The 18,877-nt window shown below is 35.0% G+C and overlaps 1 protein-coding gene across 4 annotated transcripts in view; it reads right to left on the reverse strand.

Annotated features, from left to right (window-relative positions):
- The window catches only part of NBEA (neurobeachin), a 563,351-nt gene that overhangs the window by 104,619 nt on the left and 439,855 nt on the right, over positions 1-18,877 (reverse strand). For all 4 annotated transcript variants that reach the window (XM_069467350.1, XM_069467354.1, XM_069467352.1 and 1 more), the window contains 3 exons: positions 7,325-7,442; positions 6,875-6,977; positions 867-982 (listed from right to left, as the gene is read on the reverse strand). In XM_069467350.1, the coding sequence (XP_069323451.1) occupies positions 867-982; positions 6,875-6,977; positions 7,325-7,442 (337 nt within the window). The remainder of the gene's footprint in view (positions 1-866; positions 983-6,874; positions 6,978-7,324; positions 7,443-18,877) is intronic.

An 18,877-nucleotide genomic window follows, 5' to 3' on the forward strand; every position in this document is an offset into this window, starting at 1 on the left:
TCACACTATGTATGATAGATTTAAAAAGAGTAATACTACATAGTTATCTTTTTAAAGCAATGAATCATAGGAACACTGCTTTAAATTCATGTTGTAAGAATTCATTTATAATGAAACAATAATCGTAGGTAAACATATTTATCTAGTTATTTAAATTCATCTGATTGCAAAAAGTTTTGGTAGAGCCTGATTTACAGAAGTAAACTCTTTGTAATTCAACATGAATAAGGCCTTTTGGAGCTTAAAGCTTAAGAAAAAAGAATGAAGTGCTTAAATCTCATAGACATGTTTAACCACTGACAACCACTGATTTACCAGAAAAACAAAGCCACTACCTCCTTTTGATTTACAAGCATACTACTGCCGAGGTTGATGGCAGTTACTCATCATTTAGAAAATGTAATCTGATTTTTTATTTTTATTTTACTATTTTAAGAAAAAAAAAAGGATGCTGTAACCTAATCATGCCATAATCCAGGTGACATCTGTACTAGGCAGAATCCTGTTGTTATTCTCCTGTCTAGCTGCTATTGCTGAGAATGACAAAGTAGTGAAATTACATTTTACCATTATTATTTCCAGACACTCTCTGGCAATGGTTTGTTGACTCTAATAAACCTTCAGACAAAGCTGTCAGCAAAGGAAATGGCAGAAGGAGAGCAAGGAAAGCCTCTTCAACAATAAATGCATCTAAATCTTGGTGGTATTAGCTTATACAGTTTCTGATAAAATTTAATGTGAGTGCTTCAAAATTTACTTTAATGCTGCATTTAAATTCCAAAAAGAAAAATGTGTTATATCAAGTCATATTACCAAATATTTTGATGAATATAAACATTATGAGATTAAAGAATGAGACATCTTACCTGCTATAGTATTAAGAAACATCAAATATTCAAAGTTTGAAATTTCCCTTCTTTGCCAGCGCTGAGTCATATTGGAAGATTTATAAAGCTGCCGAGGGGTGGCCAGTGATATCCTCCTAGCAATTAAGCACACCATCACAAACACAGTCTCTTAATTTGTAACTTAAACAAATCTAGTATTAGCTAATATGTTGGTTTGATATCATTCAATTTAAAATAATTTATGGTTTATCTTTTTAGGCAAATTATAAAATATATTTTGATTATATAAATTAGCATTATTTGAGAATTCTATTGTAGGGAAGATATATTTAATTATTCAGGATAAACCAATTTGAAAGAAACCCTATTTGTAAAAATATAGCTGCAAGTGGGTATCTATCTTACAAATCAACAAGAACAATAAAGGTAAAGCTATACTCAAAATAAATCAAGGTAGCTTTTAAACAATGCAGCAAATCTACTCCGTGCTAACAAGGTAGGTAGGTGGTTAGTCAGGTACCTGCTTACAAGCATTTGATTTATTGGCCATCACTGAACTTTTTACAGCTTCCTTCACATGTAGAGTGTGCACATTTACACACATAGAATGTGCACACCTACACTGCCTCTACCCACAGAATATATATCCCTCTAATAATGCAAAAAACAACAACTGGGAACTTTGAAAAAAATGTATGGGTCCAGAAAAAGAAGGTATATATGAATAGCTGAAGAAAATAAATCAGGATAATTTGTACAAATTATGAAACTTTCCAGGTTCAATGTGTTTATCTAAAAATAATGAAAGCTAGTTGTACTTAGAAAAGTGTGATAAAGCTACTGGGTTTCCAAAAATGATTGACAGAGGTTTTCAAACTTTCCAGTGGCACCCTTAGTGCCTCAGTAATTTTTTCATGGTGCTCCTTGGTGAAGAGAAGTACCTAACAGTTCTGTTTATTAAGTAGTTAGGTCTAAACGACTCAATGAATACTTAACATCTTAACAACTTAATAGCTATTTGAAAATATAATACTCAAAAACTGAAAGAATAATAATATTTGTATTTCATTCTTAAATAACCACAATTGGGCATGGGATATGTACACCTGTCAGGCACTGCACAGCTTCTCAGATTCTGGAGTCAGATCTCCCACCCCCACCTTCATTGCCTGTCGCACACTGATTTTTCTTGTGGCTCTTGTTTTTAAACACAGCAACTACCAAACACCAGTTTCACAAAGATATCATTGAAAAGAATGAAATGATATTTAATGTTGAAACTTAGAATTTGAGCTAATAGTTTGTGTGGTATCTGACAGATGTTGCTTTTCCCTATAAAATATAAGATGCCCTGCAGCACCTCTGCGAATTCACTGCGATGGGGCTCCTTGGTGCTCAGTTTGGGAACTACAGACTTAAGATTATTTCTGTTGCTAATGAATTATTGACAAATATTTCTATTAAAATGGAGTCTTAACAGCCATTGTCATATACATAGCAGTAGCTAAAATATGTGTTAGCTGAAGGAAGGGAGAGAAGGTGGAAGGGTGGGATGGACCATGTTATCTCAAATTGAAATCTTAATTAAGAATTTAAAAAACAATTGTATATAATTCAATGTTTAAAATATTAACTTAATAAATTGTGGCAACTTGTTCACATATTAAAATTTTTGAAGAACTTTCTTAGTTACATCTGTGAGATAACAGACAGCTGACTACAAAAGGACCATATGAGTCTGACGGCTCATTTAATTGCAATGGCAAATGGTATACAGAAATTATACTTTAATTCTACAATTAGGACATTTAAAAATGAATTTCACATGGCTACCTAATGGGCTTTCAGAGTTTGATCCATAATGGCACTAATATTCAAAATTTTCTCAAGTACACTTCCCTTCACACACTATTTTATGCTATAAACTCTAGCCCTGTTTCTGACTTTATATGGCAATATGCTAAAATGTTTTCTAAATTATCAAGAAATTAATAAACTACACTTAGCCCAATTTGCACTGTGTTACTATTATAATCATATTCTTGATAATCTGACTAAAATTCTTATATATAGCATGCTCGGTCTACTAAAAGAAATATATGTAAAATAAAGTTTTGAATTCCTTTGTTGACATTTTAAACTCAGACAATTTAAGAAAAATATTGCTCATCTGGAAATAATTCTGACCACCAGAATTATTTCCCAAACAAAAGAAAAAACAACAACAACAACAAAAAAACCCAATCCTGTTTGGTGTAAACTGTAAATAACAGGAATCATGGGGGAAAGTTATGTCACTCTAAGAGTATATTGAAGAAAAATGCAGGCATAGGAAATGAATTTAGAAGAGCAGATTATTAATAAGCTCGGGGAAGGTTTAGTTTTTGCTGTTGACATCTCTCACTTTCCTACTATAAACTCACTGAGAGTAGGAACCGTGTTTAACTTAGTGGTTTTACTTGCTGTTATATACTTAGCACTTAGCAATGGTCAGCATACAGTGGAGTCTCAACAGGTATATCTGAATGACCTAAATTATCAGTCATCTACCCCAAAAGGGAAAATGGCTGGACAGATGTGATGTTAAAAAAATTAAATAATTCAATTGTACAAAGAAGAAAAATGGGAAACAGTAAATCAATAGGGCTATTCAAAATATCCTATAACAAGTTTAGAAATCATAATGAGGACAGTTTCCACATGTTTCGGCTATAGTATATTTTTAGAATTAGAGGGTAAAATGAAGGCAAAATTTTCCTCTGAAATAAAAAGTATTAAGTATCATAACAAATGATGACCATTATAAATCATCAACTCTATAAATACAACCAGGGTATATCCTTTGCAAGTGAAGAATCTAATCAAATGGAAAATTAACTGACTAGAAAATACATTAACCAAAGAATGACAATCAGTATGAATTCCAGAAAATAGACAAGTGTTTGCCAGTATTTTTTCGGCATTATGAGAAGGAGCAGTGTGAGTCACCTTGTAGAGAACACAGGATAGGAATTAAGAGAGTAGGCAAGAGGAGTAATTTATTTAAGTCAAAATTTTCCTATATCTAAAATGGGATAAAAATCTCATTGTTTTAAGAATGTGCTTGTTTTAAGAATCAGGGGAAATAATACTTGTAAACTGTTAATAAAACACAAAGTATAGTCCCTGGCACATGGAAGTCATCAGTAAACAATAGCTATGGACATTAATTAATTAAAGTGGTATTTATTAGGCCATCCTAGCTTAATGGAAATATTCCCTTTGTTCTAGATCTTTGTTCTTTAAGCAACAAAATCTGATTTGCAATGTGATCTCCTTGGTGGGCTTGCTCAAGAAGTGGCCTAGTGATTTGTGAAGTTAATTGTTTTTGCAGTACAACTGCCTTTGAATTTGATGGGTTTTGCTGTTGTTGTTTAAAATAAGTATGTTACAGGTTTAACTTAGAGTAAGTTCCCTAGAGTTTGATAAACTCTGCTTAAACTGACAAAACTCAATGTCAAGAAAGCAAAGCAAAGAATGGATCCTTAGACCTTGATGATTCTACCAAGACATTCTTCACTGGAGGGCTTCTACTTGTAGGAGCCAGGCATCATCCTTCTCCTTGGACAATTCTCTAAATGTAACAAGATCTTACATATCACACACATACACACATACACTTATAGATGTGTACATATGCATATCTACCTACCTACCTATATCTATGTATGTGTATGCATACATGTGTGTATATATATGTATACATTGCATTTATAGTTTAAAATGCAATGTGTGTTTATAGTTTAAAAAGTGCCTTTATGCTCTCAAAACATCTCTTTGCAAAGCTATTTTCCCCATTTTATGGTAAATGAAAGTGTCAGCCCATTTGCCTTATTTTTTCAACCAACATTTATTGAATTCCTACTTAGTGCCAGGCTCTCTTATTGTAACCCACCTAATAAGTGACAGGTTTAAGCCTAGCTTCAGTGTCTCCCTCAACTCTTTCTGCTACTTCTAAGGATACATACATCAGGAAATATACAAAACTGAACCTGTAAGAATATTATTAGGAAGCTAAGAATGAGTTGAGCCTTTGAAGTTGGGGGGAAACAAGCCCAGAGCAACAAAAAGTATTTTAAGATAGAATGGCTTTATGAAGTAACAGGGACCAAAACTACTGAACATCTATTTTGCTTCCAGTTTTTCTATTAAGAAGAATGATCTTCCAAAAGACAGAGAGACCAAATGTAGTTAAAAGAGAAATAATACTCATAATAGGTAAGGAAGATAATAGAGCTTCTGGTGGTTTTAGATGAATTCAGGTTCAGACAAGTCCAAGAGTACTGAGGGAAATTACACACGCCATCGAGAAACCGCTATTAGTAATCTTTCAGAAATCATGGTCATTGAGAAAGATGCCAGGAAGCAAGAGATTATTTTTAAAAAGGAAAAAGTTAGAACTATTTGTGAATTCTTAATGTCAATTTCTGGAAAAATTCTTGAATTGATGATTAAACAAATAGTTTATAAGCACATGGGAAAGGAAGTAGTGATTAGTATGAGTCAGCTTAGATTCAATAAGGACAAGTCTTGCAAAACTAACCTCATTTCTTTGATAGATTAAATGCATTTTTTCTTTGACCTGTATTTTATATAAGTGCTTCATTATCTGCTAATGTCTTAGTTTAATCTTGTCATTCTAATAGCAAATATCCTGAGCATGAGCATACATGTCAGTGAATTGGTCTTACGCTGCAAGCTTACAGAGAATGGGTAAGTTGCAATACAAGGTAACTCTAGTGGAACAGCACTTAAAAAGCACCTCTGCAATTAGGCGCTGTGCTAGGTGCTGTGGATTAAAAAATAAATAAAACACAGTCCCTGCATTTAAAATGTCTGTAGCCTATTAAGGGAAGACAGACAGAGATTAGTCTTCCTTTCCATCCATGTAGTGCTCTGCAATCATTCGCAAGGATTTAACAGTCTATGTGGTAGTCACTGTTGCTTATCTCCCCAAAGGCAATCTCTCTTTCTTCCTCATCAACAGAAACCATTTTTTGTTCAGGTAGAAGGTGGCAAGGAGGCAGAGATATCTTTTCCAAAAATTCTAGGTGATATCTGAGCTAAGCCTACTCTCCCTCTTCTTTGGTAGTGATTATGTTAGGAGTGGGAAGGTGACCTCATTTTGGACAAAGGGACTTGAGATGAAGATTGCTGGAGGCTGCTGAGAAATATACTCCTTTCTAAAACAGAGAAGCTTAAAAAGAGATCCTTTGTGTCTTTTTCCTATTTAAATGCAGTTATGTGAAGATGTGGTGTCTGGAGAAGTAGTGATTATGTAAATGCAAGGCCAACTGAGTTCTGATATAACCGAACTTCTGAATATAACTTAACTTCAGATCTTTTGCATTAAAACACACACACACACACACACACACACACACACTAACTCCTATTGTTTAAGCTACTTTTAGTCAGGTATTGAGTTACTTGGAGCCAAAAACAGACTAACTGATCTTAGCAATACACATAAATACTGTTTTCTACTAAGGCTAGTATTCTTTAATAAAATAAGATTTTAAAGGGATTCTTCTAAAATATCAAGATGAAAGATCTAGGAAATGCTTAAAAATACATCATAATTAATGATGATTAATTTCAATAAACTCTAAGGGTCTTATTAATGAAGCATTTATAAAAAATAATTTATATGATATTAGATAGCAATCACAAAAATCTTAGGGCTTTTGGTATGTTTTCTATACTATTTTAACAAGCAAAAATGTCTTATAATTATATGCTAGCTACGATATGCAATCAACTTTTAAAATTATTTATATATGTGTTAAATAAAATCTAACTTAACCATTCTGTCATTTTCAGAATAGCTGTTTTCATAACCTCTTTCCCTGCAAATAACCTTCAGAGAAAGAAAATTCCTTGGTCCTTGAAATAATTACAATGGCATAACCACATTTACATTTCTGTCATATTGAGACTTAAATATGTTAACAAACTGTAGATAATGTGTAATATGATATAATTACCTGGCTTGTGGCAAACCATAGCTGGTCCCTACTCCAACCCGAGGCAAGCTATAGACAACTTTTTTTACTGTTGCTTGATCAGGGAAATTAAACATAACCGAAGCTGCGGTAAGAAGGAGGAAAAAAAAACAGGATTTAGAAAACCACAGGAGAGCTAACCATCTATTTAAGAAATCATTTTCAAGTGGCTATCATGATTTATTTGTAAAGGTAATAAATCTTTATGAAAAATCAGCTTTCTATTTAACTCTATTTATGAAAACCTAGGGTTAACATTTTTAAACAAATTAATTCTTTTTTATTTCCCAGAAAGAATTTTTTGCTTGTTTTAGCAAGGGCATAACAAAAGAGAGAAATATTGTAGGCAAAATCAAGACGGTATCATACCATGTAAATGAGTAACAGCCAAGTACAAGCACATTTTCTTTCAAAATATTTAAGGGGACTTACTTCTGTTTGCCATAAATACTTCCAAAGCAGTGTTTTGTAGAAGATAACGTCTTGAAAAGACAGCTCGTATCTCACTGAACATCCATTTTCCATGAAGTCCCTCAGTGTATGCAAGAACCTGAAATAAACAGTTTAAAGGGAAGTGTCAATCAATAAAATATGTATTTAACACTTAGTCTGACAGTATCTTAGACAGTGCTATATAAAAATCAGTAACTGAGGAATTATCTTTCTGAATTCATGATATATCACAACACTGTCAATCATTTGATACTGTATATTTGCAAATTTTCTGTCTTTCTAAATTGTCTTAGATGGCTCTTGAGGAAATGAAGGAGTAGAAAAGTTATACGTTCAAGGTGACCCTGTGACTTAAAGCAGAAAATATATTATCATTTTTTGGTCTTGTTTATAATTGAGTGGACCAGGTGACCACCTGTGATATATGCTGTTGTTTCTCTCCAATATCCCTTCTCTCCTAAGGAAGCTCAGTTATCCCCAGAGCATCTATATGGTAAACCCCAGGCAGTGGATCATGATTGGTCTAATCAAGGGGTCAGCAAACTTTTTCTGTAAAGGGCAGAGAGTAAATATTTTTAGGCTTCGCAGGTCATATGGTCTCTGCCGCAACTACTCAACTTTGCCATTGCAGCATGAAAGCAGCTGTAAATATATGTAAATAAATGGGTATAGATGTGTTCCAATACAACTTTATTTACAAGTGTGGGCTGAATTTGGTCCCAAGCCAGAGTTTGGCTAACCTATAGTCTAAGCCAATCATGATGATGTTATTCCCTGATTTCCAAAATTTCCTTGCAACTTTGGGGAAGGACATTTGACCTAGCAACTGGGTAATAAGAACAAATGATCAAATGCCAAAGGTAGTTGGGGATGTTTTAGAAAAGCTGATGAAATGAGTCACATGTAGCTGGCACACCCCTTTCCCCTTCTTGCTTGAATAGAGATGTGATGGCTGAAACTGTAGCAGCAATTATGCAACTATGAGGTAGGCCAAGGTAACCGCAGCAAAGTTGGCCCTAACATTGAGCTACTCAGCAACTATCCATATTTGGATTTCTTATTACATGATATAGATAAATCCATACTCGATTAAGCCACTGCTCTCAAATCTACAATAAGTACATTCCTTCCTGATACACAAATATATTAATATATTAACAATACATAATCACTTTTTTTACTAGCTTTGGTAAACTTTAGTGCACTTATATTTGCTTTGGTGGAAATAGAAACTAGTTATTGAGTTTTACATATATTATATTTCTTCAGCTTTGAAAATAAGCCATGAAGTTCCTTTTTACATTTTTTTCTCTCAAGAAAATATATAAAAAATATATAATATGTATATAATCTTTTATTGTTTTAAATATTATTTTGTAACCCTTAATTCAGTTTGTCTTTCCATAGACATTGAAAGGTTTTTGGAGGCAGTCAGACATCTATTTAAATCCTGAAACATTTTGGAGCCAGTCAGACTCCTATTTAAATCTTGGCTCTGCTATTTGCTAACTACAGGACCTTGGAAAAAATCATTTAACTCCATCTGATTTCTGTCATCTGAAAAACAGTGGTAATGATACCTATTACTGTCCAGTTTAAGCAGAGACAATGGATGTAAAGTACATGGCCCTAGCTACTGAGCTCTGTTCATGAATTTATACGTCCTTGTTGTTGAACATCATGTGACAATTGTTTTAGTTTCTAAATGCAAAACTTCTTTTTATACATTTCACAAAAAGGTTGTAGTGATTTGCCACACTTTATATTTATAAACTCTTCGTTGGCTATAATGCTTTCTATATTTGAATTTCATAGACCAGTATAATTTTTTAAAAAGGAAAGAGATACTGATGCAGGATTGTTAACTGGTTTTTTGTCAAGTAAGAAAAATTTTAAGACAAATAAAATAGCCACAACAACTAAACCTATTTTCAATTATAAGCATTATTTCACTAAAAAAATAAAAATATTTGGCCATTTGAAAACCCAAACAGTAAGATGAGTACAGTATCAGAAAAAAGGACAGATTTTCCCAAGAAAGCTGTGTTGGCACACTTGTACCAATACTGGTATGCCAGGAAGATACATTTATATCTATATATCAGCTATCTCTATATATCTAGACAGATTATTTCACATGTACGTACACACAGTCATATTTTGACTCATTTTTCTCTTTGGGAACTGCTGTGTAATGAATCTAGCATTTCTTTCCATCAGGCACATTAACAGTTTTTATGCTAGTTAAACCAGGCAGGTAGCTGAAGAAAACATAAGTTAGTTTGACTCCTTAAGTGCTTCATGTAAAAGTCTCTCTTATAAAGTGTGCCAATTATTAATTTATGGCCTTCCAGGTCCAAATTCACCCTTGATTGCCTGTGCTGCGAAAATGAATCGGCAACCTTGAAATTTTTCCTTTGCCACCTGACTTGGTTAAACTTTGTCAGGAAAGGGCACTGAAGAGACGCTGCAGGAGGCGGCGTTTCTCGTCCTTGCTCTGTTGAGCTCACACGGCAGGTTCCTGCTCTCCAGTGCTCAGCTCCCGTGGTTCATGTTCAACAGCACCCAGTGACCAGCAGTTTTCTCAGTACTCCCCTACCCCGTGAACAGCTTCAGCAACTCCCTGGAGGGTGGATTTCTGGAAAGTTCTAGAGGGAAGAGCTCCAGCGCCAGGCCCCCCACCCTGACGGGGCACCAGAGTGACTTCTCTATTATTCGGTGAGCTATAGCTATGCCCGCCCACAAGCCCAGGAGGGCCTCTTCCTTGGGCTCTGTGACAGCCCTAGGGGGACTGGCTGCTCCTTACCTGTGCTTTTCTCATGTTCTTTAGAGTTATCTAGCCATTGCCTTGTTATTCCAATCTCCTGTCATATTTTATATTACGACTTTTTATATTACACTTTTTCTATTTAAACTGCTATGTGATTCCTCTCCCTTAATTGGATCCAGACTGATACACAAACCCACTTTTCCTCCCACCACTCTCTCAGCTTCAGACTGAGATCACAATAGTCCTCAGGGAGCCTTTCTAGCAAGAAAAAAGGACAACTGAGATTGGTAAAGCTTGAAGGCAAGGAGAAGGAGTGATAATAAAATTAAAAGAACAAGTAGCTTGTAAATAGCTAGGAAGCAAATTCTGAAGGACAGATCCAAAGGTCCAAAGCAACTCTGAACAATAGCACCATCATTTTAATAAGTATATAGCCCTTACCAAAGGGGCCATGGAAGGAAAATTATTTATGTGTATAAGTTCTTGTAAACTTTTCAAAAAATCTGCCTAATTACTTTACAGTAACCCATGCTATATTTAAGCATTTGAAATCTTCAAGAAGTGCTAATAAAAGAGAATGTGCTGAGCTGGCCACAACTCCCTGCCAGGAAACCCCAATACAGTCCAGGGCCCTTTTCTTTTTTTAATAGCAAGCTACCTCTTGCTTTCCCTTCTTGTTCTTCAAGATTGATTGTGAAATGAAATTATCCCAAAAGTTCTTTATTTAAAGAAGTTTCCTTCCATGATTCATTTTGCTCCTCTTAGCTACTTTTTCTGTCAAACAATTTCGAGTTACCATGTACTCCCTACACTGTCTCTTCTGTTTTATCACTTGGTTTTAAATCTGTGCATAGAAATTATTAATCTTCTTATGCATTTGTTTTCTGTCCTCTCCCTGTGACATGAAAGTTCCATGAGAACAGGATTCTAATCTACCCTATTTATCACACAATACACAGTGCCTAAAATAGTGCCTGGCATGTATGTGCTTCATACACATTTGTTTGTTGAATAATTCACTATGTGAAACTGACAGAGACAGTACATATGAGGAAGGTCACAGAGAAATTTTACAAAATGTATGCATTTCTGATTCCTATGCTGAACTGGAAAAAACTCTCCAATTTGGCCTTCAGACTTCTCATGTTAACGTCCTGATGGTATAGTCCACCAAACACCTCTACTGGTTTTAGATTTAATCAAGACCTAAAAAAGCAATCTAAATAGAACAGCTGGTTTCTTTTTTTCAGTAGAGGAACTTCAGACTGGTTATATCTCATTCCTGAAAGCTCCTGCCCCTACAAAAGAGGGTTCCTTCACTCTCGAGAGGTTATGGAAGGGCTGTAGGTTAAGGAGTTTTGACTTGATGCTATAGACATATGACTCTCACATAAGGAAATGTACATTGAGTGTGTCACAGAATATTGTCTGGCACCCCTTCCTGAGCTCCAGTGTTATTTCTGATAGTAATGTAAAACATTTTTGTAGTAAAATTAATACAGATAAGCTGGAAAAATGCAAACAAATCAAATACTGAGATAAAACACTAGCAATTGAATACATTTTGTGATTTTCATGGGCTTTCTTGGACTATAGCCCAAGTCTCCTTTACTCTGCTCTGCTCACAGCCGATGGGAAAACCCTTAAGCTCAGTGGGAAAGTTACACAGCGAGATTTTACACATACCATGTGGGAGGCATGTGGAACATGGAAGTGGGAGGCTATGGGACTGGAGGTGGAGTGACCAGATGGGATATGACATCGGGCAAGTGATGAGGAGTTTAACCAACTTGTATACATTTTGTAAATGTAAAGGAGTTATCAATTATAGTTGATTAAATACTTTTTTATGGCACATCTCTATAAAAACCTGAGCATCAAGCCCAGGTCTGAAATACGGCCTGATACTATAAAATTGTCTGTTTTATTTATACCTTTACTGGTTACATAATGTTCTGTAAGTTTTAGGACCTTCTATGATAATTCTTGAAGTTTGTTTTTCATTATAGCCTTGGATATTTTTCTAAACCGTTTGAGTACTTCCATCTATACTTCAGGTTTGTTGTTTTGTTCTCTTTCTGAAGTCAACCTTTCCATGTCATCTGGTTTGTGCCTGCCTGCTTCCCCAAATTATTTAATATACTATAAAATCTATTCAACAAATAATAAATATCTCATTCAGTTTCATTTTCTGGAAATTAAATAAACATTTTTATTATATAATATAGGTCATAAACAAGAATATTAAAGCATCTTGATCCAAATCTTATGGAACTCTGTGATTTTCTTAAGTGACCACCAAACTATTTTGAGCTAACTGCTTAGTATTCAAAAGAAGTTAAGGGCAGAAAGAATTCATGATAGCCTTATGCCCCAAGGTCTGCCCCACTCACTTATGCCCTAAAGTGCGTAGGAAGTAATATAAAGCAAATGTCATAGAAACCCCTTGTAAACCACCTACTCAAATGTGTGCTTAACACATTATCTGATGATCATGTTGAAGAAAAATAGGGCTGCTGTGCACTCATGTGTATCAGACATGTATATGTTGTCAGAAACATGTATGTGACTGTCAAATCAGTTTCATCTTTTTTTCCTTTTAAGGCAGCTATTGTGCAACCTAAAAAAGAATGTTTAATGATAGCTTTACTGATCTCAAATCATCTAACACTTACATTAGAACAAGCATTACCAATACTTTTTGATTATGAAAAATCTAAATTTTGCTTCAAGTTGTACTTCCTGTTAAGGATTGATGAACATGCTGCGGAAGGCTGGACATGCCCTTTTCAGGGTTCATGTGGTATGAGGTCGTCACATTCAATCAACACTTGCAGCTTCACAGTTTAATTAAAGGGCTTGTGGTGCCATGCAATGTTACAAGTTACGTTACTTTTATAATTTCACATACATTTGGAATTTGTGGCAATGGCTCGGGATTATAGAAAATATATTCAAGATAGAATAATTCAAAAGAAATTTCAGGTATATATTCACACGTGATCATCTATGCTCTTTTCATATCTGCCAGCGGAATGGAGAGGATTCAAGGTGCTGAAGGAAAGCTGAACCGCAAGACGGAGGAAGCTTGGATTCTAAAATGACCACGTGGAAGACCATCTCTGACTGGTAACTGCTGTGTGGCACCTGGGGGAAGGTGTGGGCGTGGCTGTGCAACTCCCTCCTCCCACATCTCACCACATGTCTTCGTGACGCTATTTCCCCACCAGAGGTATGGAGAAATATGAGACAGTACAGGTTCTCTTTCCTATTTCCTTTTTCAAATGGCCATTCTCCCACTTAAAAAAAAATAAAAATAAAACTAAGTACATTCTCCCACTTTAAAAAATAAAAATAAGTACCTCTCTGTGGGTGTATTGACTGGGGTGTTAACATCTATCTGTTGAGGGGGTAAGAGCCTCAAACATGGGATGATTCAAAATATTGATGGAGGTGCTGGATTTTGATTTAATAATCTTGATTTTTGTTCTAATTCATCAATTTGTGGATGTGCTTACCCTAGACTTAAGGCTTCCGTATGGTATGCCTCTCTTCATAGCTGTGAGACCTCAGGCAAGTTAGTTTTTTGATCTTCAGTTTTCTTTTCATAAGATGGGGAAAATAATAGTACTAACCTCAGGAGGTCATCTTGTGATAGAATAAGATAACTCTTTTTAAAAAATGCTCTTGCTGATTTGTGGAAGTGTTGAAGCCACATTGCTATCAGTGTGAGAATGAGAGCAAACAAAGGATGACAGAGCAGAAATGAGCAATGAACTTGGGTTTTTGAAAGTATCCACACGTACCTGAATCAGTCAACCCTGGAGACCACCAGCATCCAGGACTTACTGTTCTGTGAGATCTCTGTCTATCTTTCTATCTTTAATGAAGCCACTTTAGTTAGGGTATCTGTAACTTGCAGCTGAAAATTTTCTAATATAAAGCGTAATTACCCAACTTAACATTTATGTCTCTGTCCTTTGAAGAAGGAAAAGGTCTGACAAATCCATACACATATATAGGAACTCTCTGTATTATCTGTTCAATTTTCTGTAAGCTTAAACTGTTCCAATAAATAAAGTCTATTAGAATTTTAAAAAATATATATAGATTCAAACATTTCCATACTTTATTTATGCTCTAGAATAGCTTCCCTTCTTTGTCTTCCTGGTAAATTTCTTCTATATAGTAAAAGCTTATTGCTCAAAAAATAAGCATTTATTCAAAAGATATTTACCCTTTATCAATTATCTGCCTGGTAGGTACCAGGCTCATCAGGGACCAGAAAGACCAGATGAATATGAATTACTTTTCAAGTTGTAAAGACTTTTCTTTTTCAGTGATCATTAGTGATTGAAAGCTATTTTCATAAAATATGAGTATTTTCACTTGAAAACCTGAGTACCCTTGGGCACTCACGGGTGCATCCTTAGGGTTTGTGAGAATTTGTTTTTCTTTCTCTTACAGCTAGAGCTCTTCTAGCATCACTCTCTCCCCATGAGAAGCAATAACTTGAAATTCAACCTTCCTGCAGGAAAATTTGCGTTTTGGAGGTCCTTTGGATTGGGTCTCATTTTAATGTGTATCTGCCCAAAGCAGTATGAATGATACCGTTGGGACATTCCCCCATTCTAATAGTATATATCAATAATATCAACATATAGCACTTAGTTTGGTGGGCTAAAATATTTCTTTATTATCTGTATGTCATGCCGTAGTAGAAAGAACTTGGACTTCGGAGGATGACACATAGACTCTGAAATTTGTATAACTTCAGAAAAGTTCCCCAACGCACCTGAGACAGAGTTTTTCCTATATAAAATGAGAATGACCACATCTACTCTACAGACTTGCTACGAGTATCAAATGAAATAACAGCGAGTGTTTAGCAGAGAGGCTGGCACAAAGGCAGTGCTACATAGACTTGCTGAGCAAATGAACTCACAGACCTCCCTGCCCAGACCTCAGTGAAACTCTCAGTCAGCAGTGATGGGGGCAGTCCCTGCCCTGCCTTCGGCCCAGATCCTTTTTCAGTGCACATAATTCTCTGATCCAAACTCTGTTTCTGTGCCTCACACTGGTCCAATTAGGTCTGGTTATTTCCTGGAATTTGTTCTTATATACTACTTACTAGATGGGTTTGAGTATTCTGTCTGCTGTGTTTGAAATTTAATCTTAAAAAAAAAATTACTGCTTCAACTAGAGACAATTCAGCTACTGAATTTCCCGTAGTATTTTTACTTCTACCCCTAATTTTCTATAGTAGAGGATAATTAGCTCTTCAAGCAATGCAGCTTGGTATAACTGTAAACAGCTCAGTAAATGACCCCTGCTTGTACATGAATGGCTTTCACAAATATCTGTAATGGGGTAAAAGAGGTTTTAAAGACCTCCCAACTTGCATGCAATGAAAATAGTATTTCCAGGTTTAGATATCCCCTAAAAGTCTCTTCTGCATTTTTAAAATGTCCCAAGATGGTTTCTTTTCCTCTGGCTTACTTTTTATTGTTTGATTGTAAAGTTATTTGCAGCAAAACACTACTTTGCTGAGAATTTGCTGTTTATCTGTTTCATTTGAATATCATAAGCAAGTTCGCTGTCCACAGGCAAAGGCTCTTAGCATCACCCATCATTTGTCCATCAAACAAAAATTTAGTTTGCATCTCCTAGGATCCAGATATTGTGCTAGACGATGGGGACATATTGGTGAGCAAGACAGAGATGGTCCCTTCTTTCATGGAACTCAGTATTTCTCTTTGTGTCTTTATCTGTAAGATTAATAAAATGATTCTCTTTTACTGGGTTGTTGAAAGAATTAAATGAGCTACTATAGTTAATGTTCTTATCTCAGGTGTCTCTGAATACAGAGGTCACATGTCTATAGGCAAGAGGCTGTCCAGAGCACTCATGGCAGAAAGGATGAACAGGGATAGTGATTTTAAACTTAGCCCTCCATAGATGGCAGCTCTGATAAGGAGTGTGATGCCACTGAGAGCACTGGAGGAGCGTGGTTATAAGATGAGACCTGCATTTGCAGAGAGCACTCTGGAAGCAGTGCGGAGAATGCTTGGGAAGGAGGCTAAACTAGAAATCTGAATCAAGCCAGTAGGAAATGGAGGAAGTCTAACCTAAGACAGTTGCAGCAGGTAGGAAGAGGAGGGGAAAGAGAGTAGACATACTTTTGAGACAGAATTAATAGGACCTGAGTGTTTTGTTTTATGCTGAGGTAAAGACACGAAGGAATGAATCTGGCTCCAGTGACTAGGATCTCTCTGTCCTCTCCAAGGTTTCAGATTACTGGCATACTAGGAGTATTATGAGAAAGATGAAGAGGTTCAGTCCAGACTTTAGATATAGCAATCATTCTGTTCATTATTACCCATATAAACATAAACTTCTGCAAAGAAAATGTGTTAACAACAAAAACAATTAACCTCTCTACACTTGACTACTTTAAAGGAATAACCAGTGAATAAAATATAAATAAAATATCTAATCTGTTATCAAAGGTTTGCTCTCCACTGGTGATATAAATAAACCTAACAATATTATTTTCTCCATATATTGAGGTTATTTCTGTGTCTCAGTCAAAACCTCGTATTAATGCTGAATGTCTTTCCTGGTGCTCAGAATAGTGTGTGGAACACAGCAGGTACTCAATGAAAGCAGCTCCATGGATCTCCAGTGTATGTTTCTCCAATATGCATATTTTGGTAAATAAATAGAAAAGTATACTAAGGACATCCACATGGAAAATTCACTTATAAAGAATGTGGCCTTTCTGGTATAGAATTCTATATAGTAAATACACTTTTAGTGTTTATACTATATAGTTAGCTAATTATACTATATTTTAAGTAATGTTGTGCTAGAATTTAGGGTAAGAGAACAGCTGATTTTTTTTTATGCCAGAGCAGAAAGATTCTTAATAGGTAGGTAGGTAAATTAAAAGATTCTTATCTTCAGAACTACTGTAACACTAAAATTTGGGAGGGCATTCCACAGAGGAATGACAAATTAATCTAGGTTGAAAGCAGGGAGGAAGGGACAAATATATGTATATAATTTTCATAATATATAAGTCTATATGATATTTAAAACACAAAAACACATGCATTAGACAAACCATGCTATTTATTAATAATCTTCTCCTATAGACATTGAGTGGGTAAAATTTTGCTCCTAAAAAAACTCAGATAAATCACAGAAAACATAGTAAAAGTGACTCTTACTTGATTAAAAACATGCTTAACCTGATCCATAGTCAGAGAATTAAAACTATATGGAGACACTATTTTTCATCTAACAGATTGGAAAAAAGTCCAAAAGTTTGCTAATACTGAGCTTGCTGTGAGGAAAAAAGGTACTTACTACGTTGCTGGTGGGAGTACAAAATAGTACAACATATTGAGGAAATTTTGGGAACATCTATTAAAATTTCAAATACATATGCCCTTTAACCCAGCAATTTTATTTCTAGAAATTTATCCTGTGGATAAACTCCCACAAAAGCAAGATAAAGTATGTACCTGATTAGTCACTGTGGTACTGTTTATAATTAGCTGTGTAAGTGAATATTTAGGATGAGAAAAAAAAATCACAAGAAATTACTAGTGCCTTAGAAATTAGTTTAATTTCTTCTGAGATCTCTTAAGGCAAGTTCTATAGTAAACTGAGACCACTGGACAATTCTTGGCAACTCTCATCATTCACAAGGCCCTGTGGAGTAAGGGGTCCTGATGCTGAAGCTTCATTAGCTTTATGGTAAATCTACTTCTGATACTAGAAGTATCTAGGATGATGCATAGAATCACACTAATTTTTAATTATTGTCATAATTTTGCTTAATTTCTGAACATGTTTTAAATTTATTTTTTTAAATGTGCCAATATGTATCAGAAATGTCAAGTATGTCATAGACAGGTAACAATTTTCTTAAGTTTACTATACCTGTTACAAAGCTTTTTGACTGCACAAGCATTATGTTTAGTGCTTATTTAATAATAATCAACATTGTGGTTTTATGTCATTTTTATTATTATTGGACTATTTAATGTATGTTCAACATTATATTGCAAAATACTTAAAAGGTTCTTTGAATACGCATGGAAAAATACCCATTTTCCTCCCTATTTAAAAAAATAAGAGATTAATGGTTTCACCATTAAGGACTGATGTGCCTGTGTCAGCTGCTTCAAACTAGCTTTCCCTGAAAAGTATTTTTCACATGAGGAGGAAAAGATATTTTAATGCATTTTGAAAAAAAAAACCTAGCCTGTAATAAATAACCCAGTATGTAAGCATTAAAATAAAATTCAGTGGCAAATCAAAGTTAAATAAAATTACACTTCCTTCAACTTTTTAGCTCCAAGATAGGGTCTTACAAAGCAATATCAAAAAAGAAAGTTTAATATATGATAGCTGATAATTTTGAGCTAATCCCTATTTGATTTTCTATTTCTTTTATGAACTGCCAAGGCAAAGTCCAATAGACAGCGTAAGATGAATCTCAGGTCCAGTACAAGCTTTTCAAGCCTAAGTAAATGGGTGTAAAAACATATATAAAAAGATGAAAAGTGCCTTGCTTTTACATACGGCAAAATAAAATAAATCAGTGAAAAGCTGAAAAAAGAAGTGAGATGTTCCAAGGGGCAGGTTAAGTCTGATGCTAATGCTTACTTAAAATGGTGACAGTCTGGAGTAGGGAAGCCTTGCTGGGCTGCTTTAATTTCTCCCTGGAATAGCTCTCTCCCAACCTTCTG

Source organism: Eulemur rufifrons, chromosome 4, assembly GCF_041146395.1.
Source record: "Eulemur rufifrons isolate Redbay chromosome 4, OSU_ERuf_1, whole genome shotgun sequence".
NCBI lineage: Eukaryota > Metazoa > Chordata > Mammalia > Primates > Lemuridae > Eulemur > Eulemur rufifrons.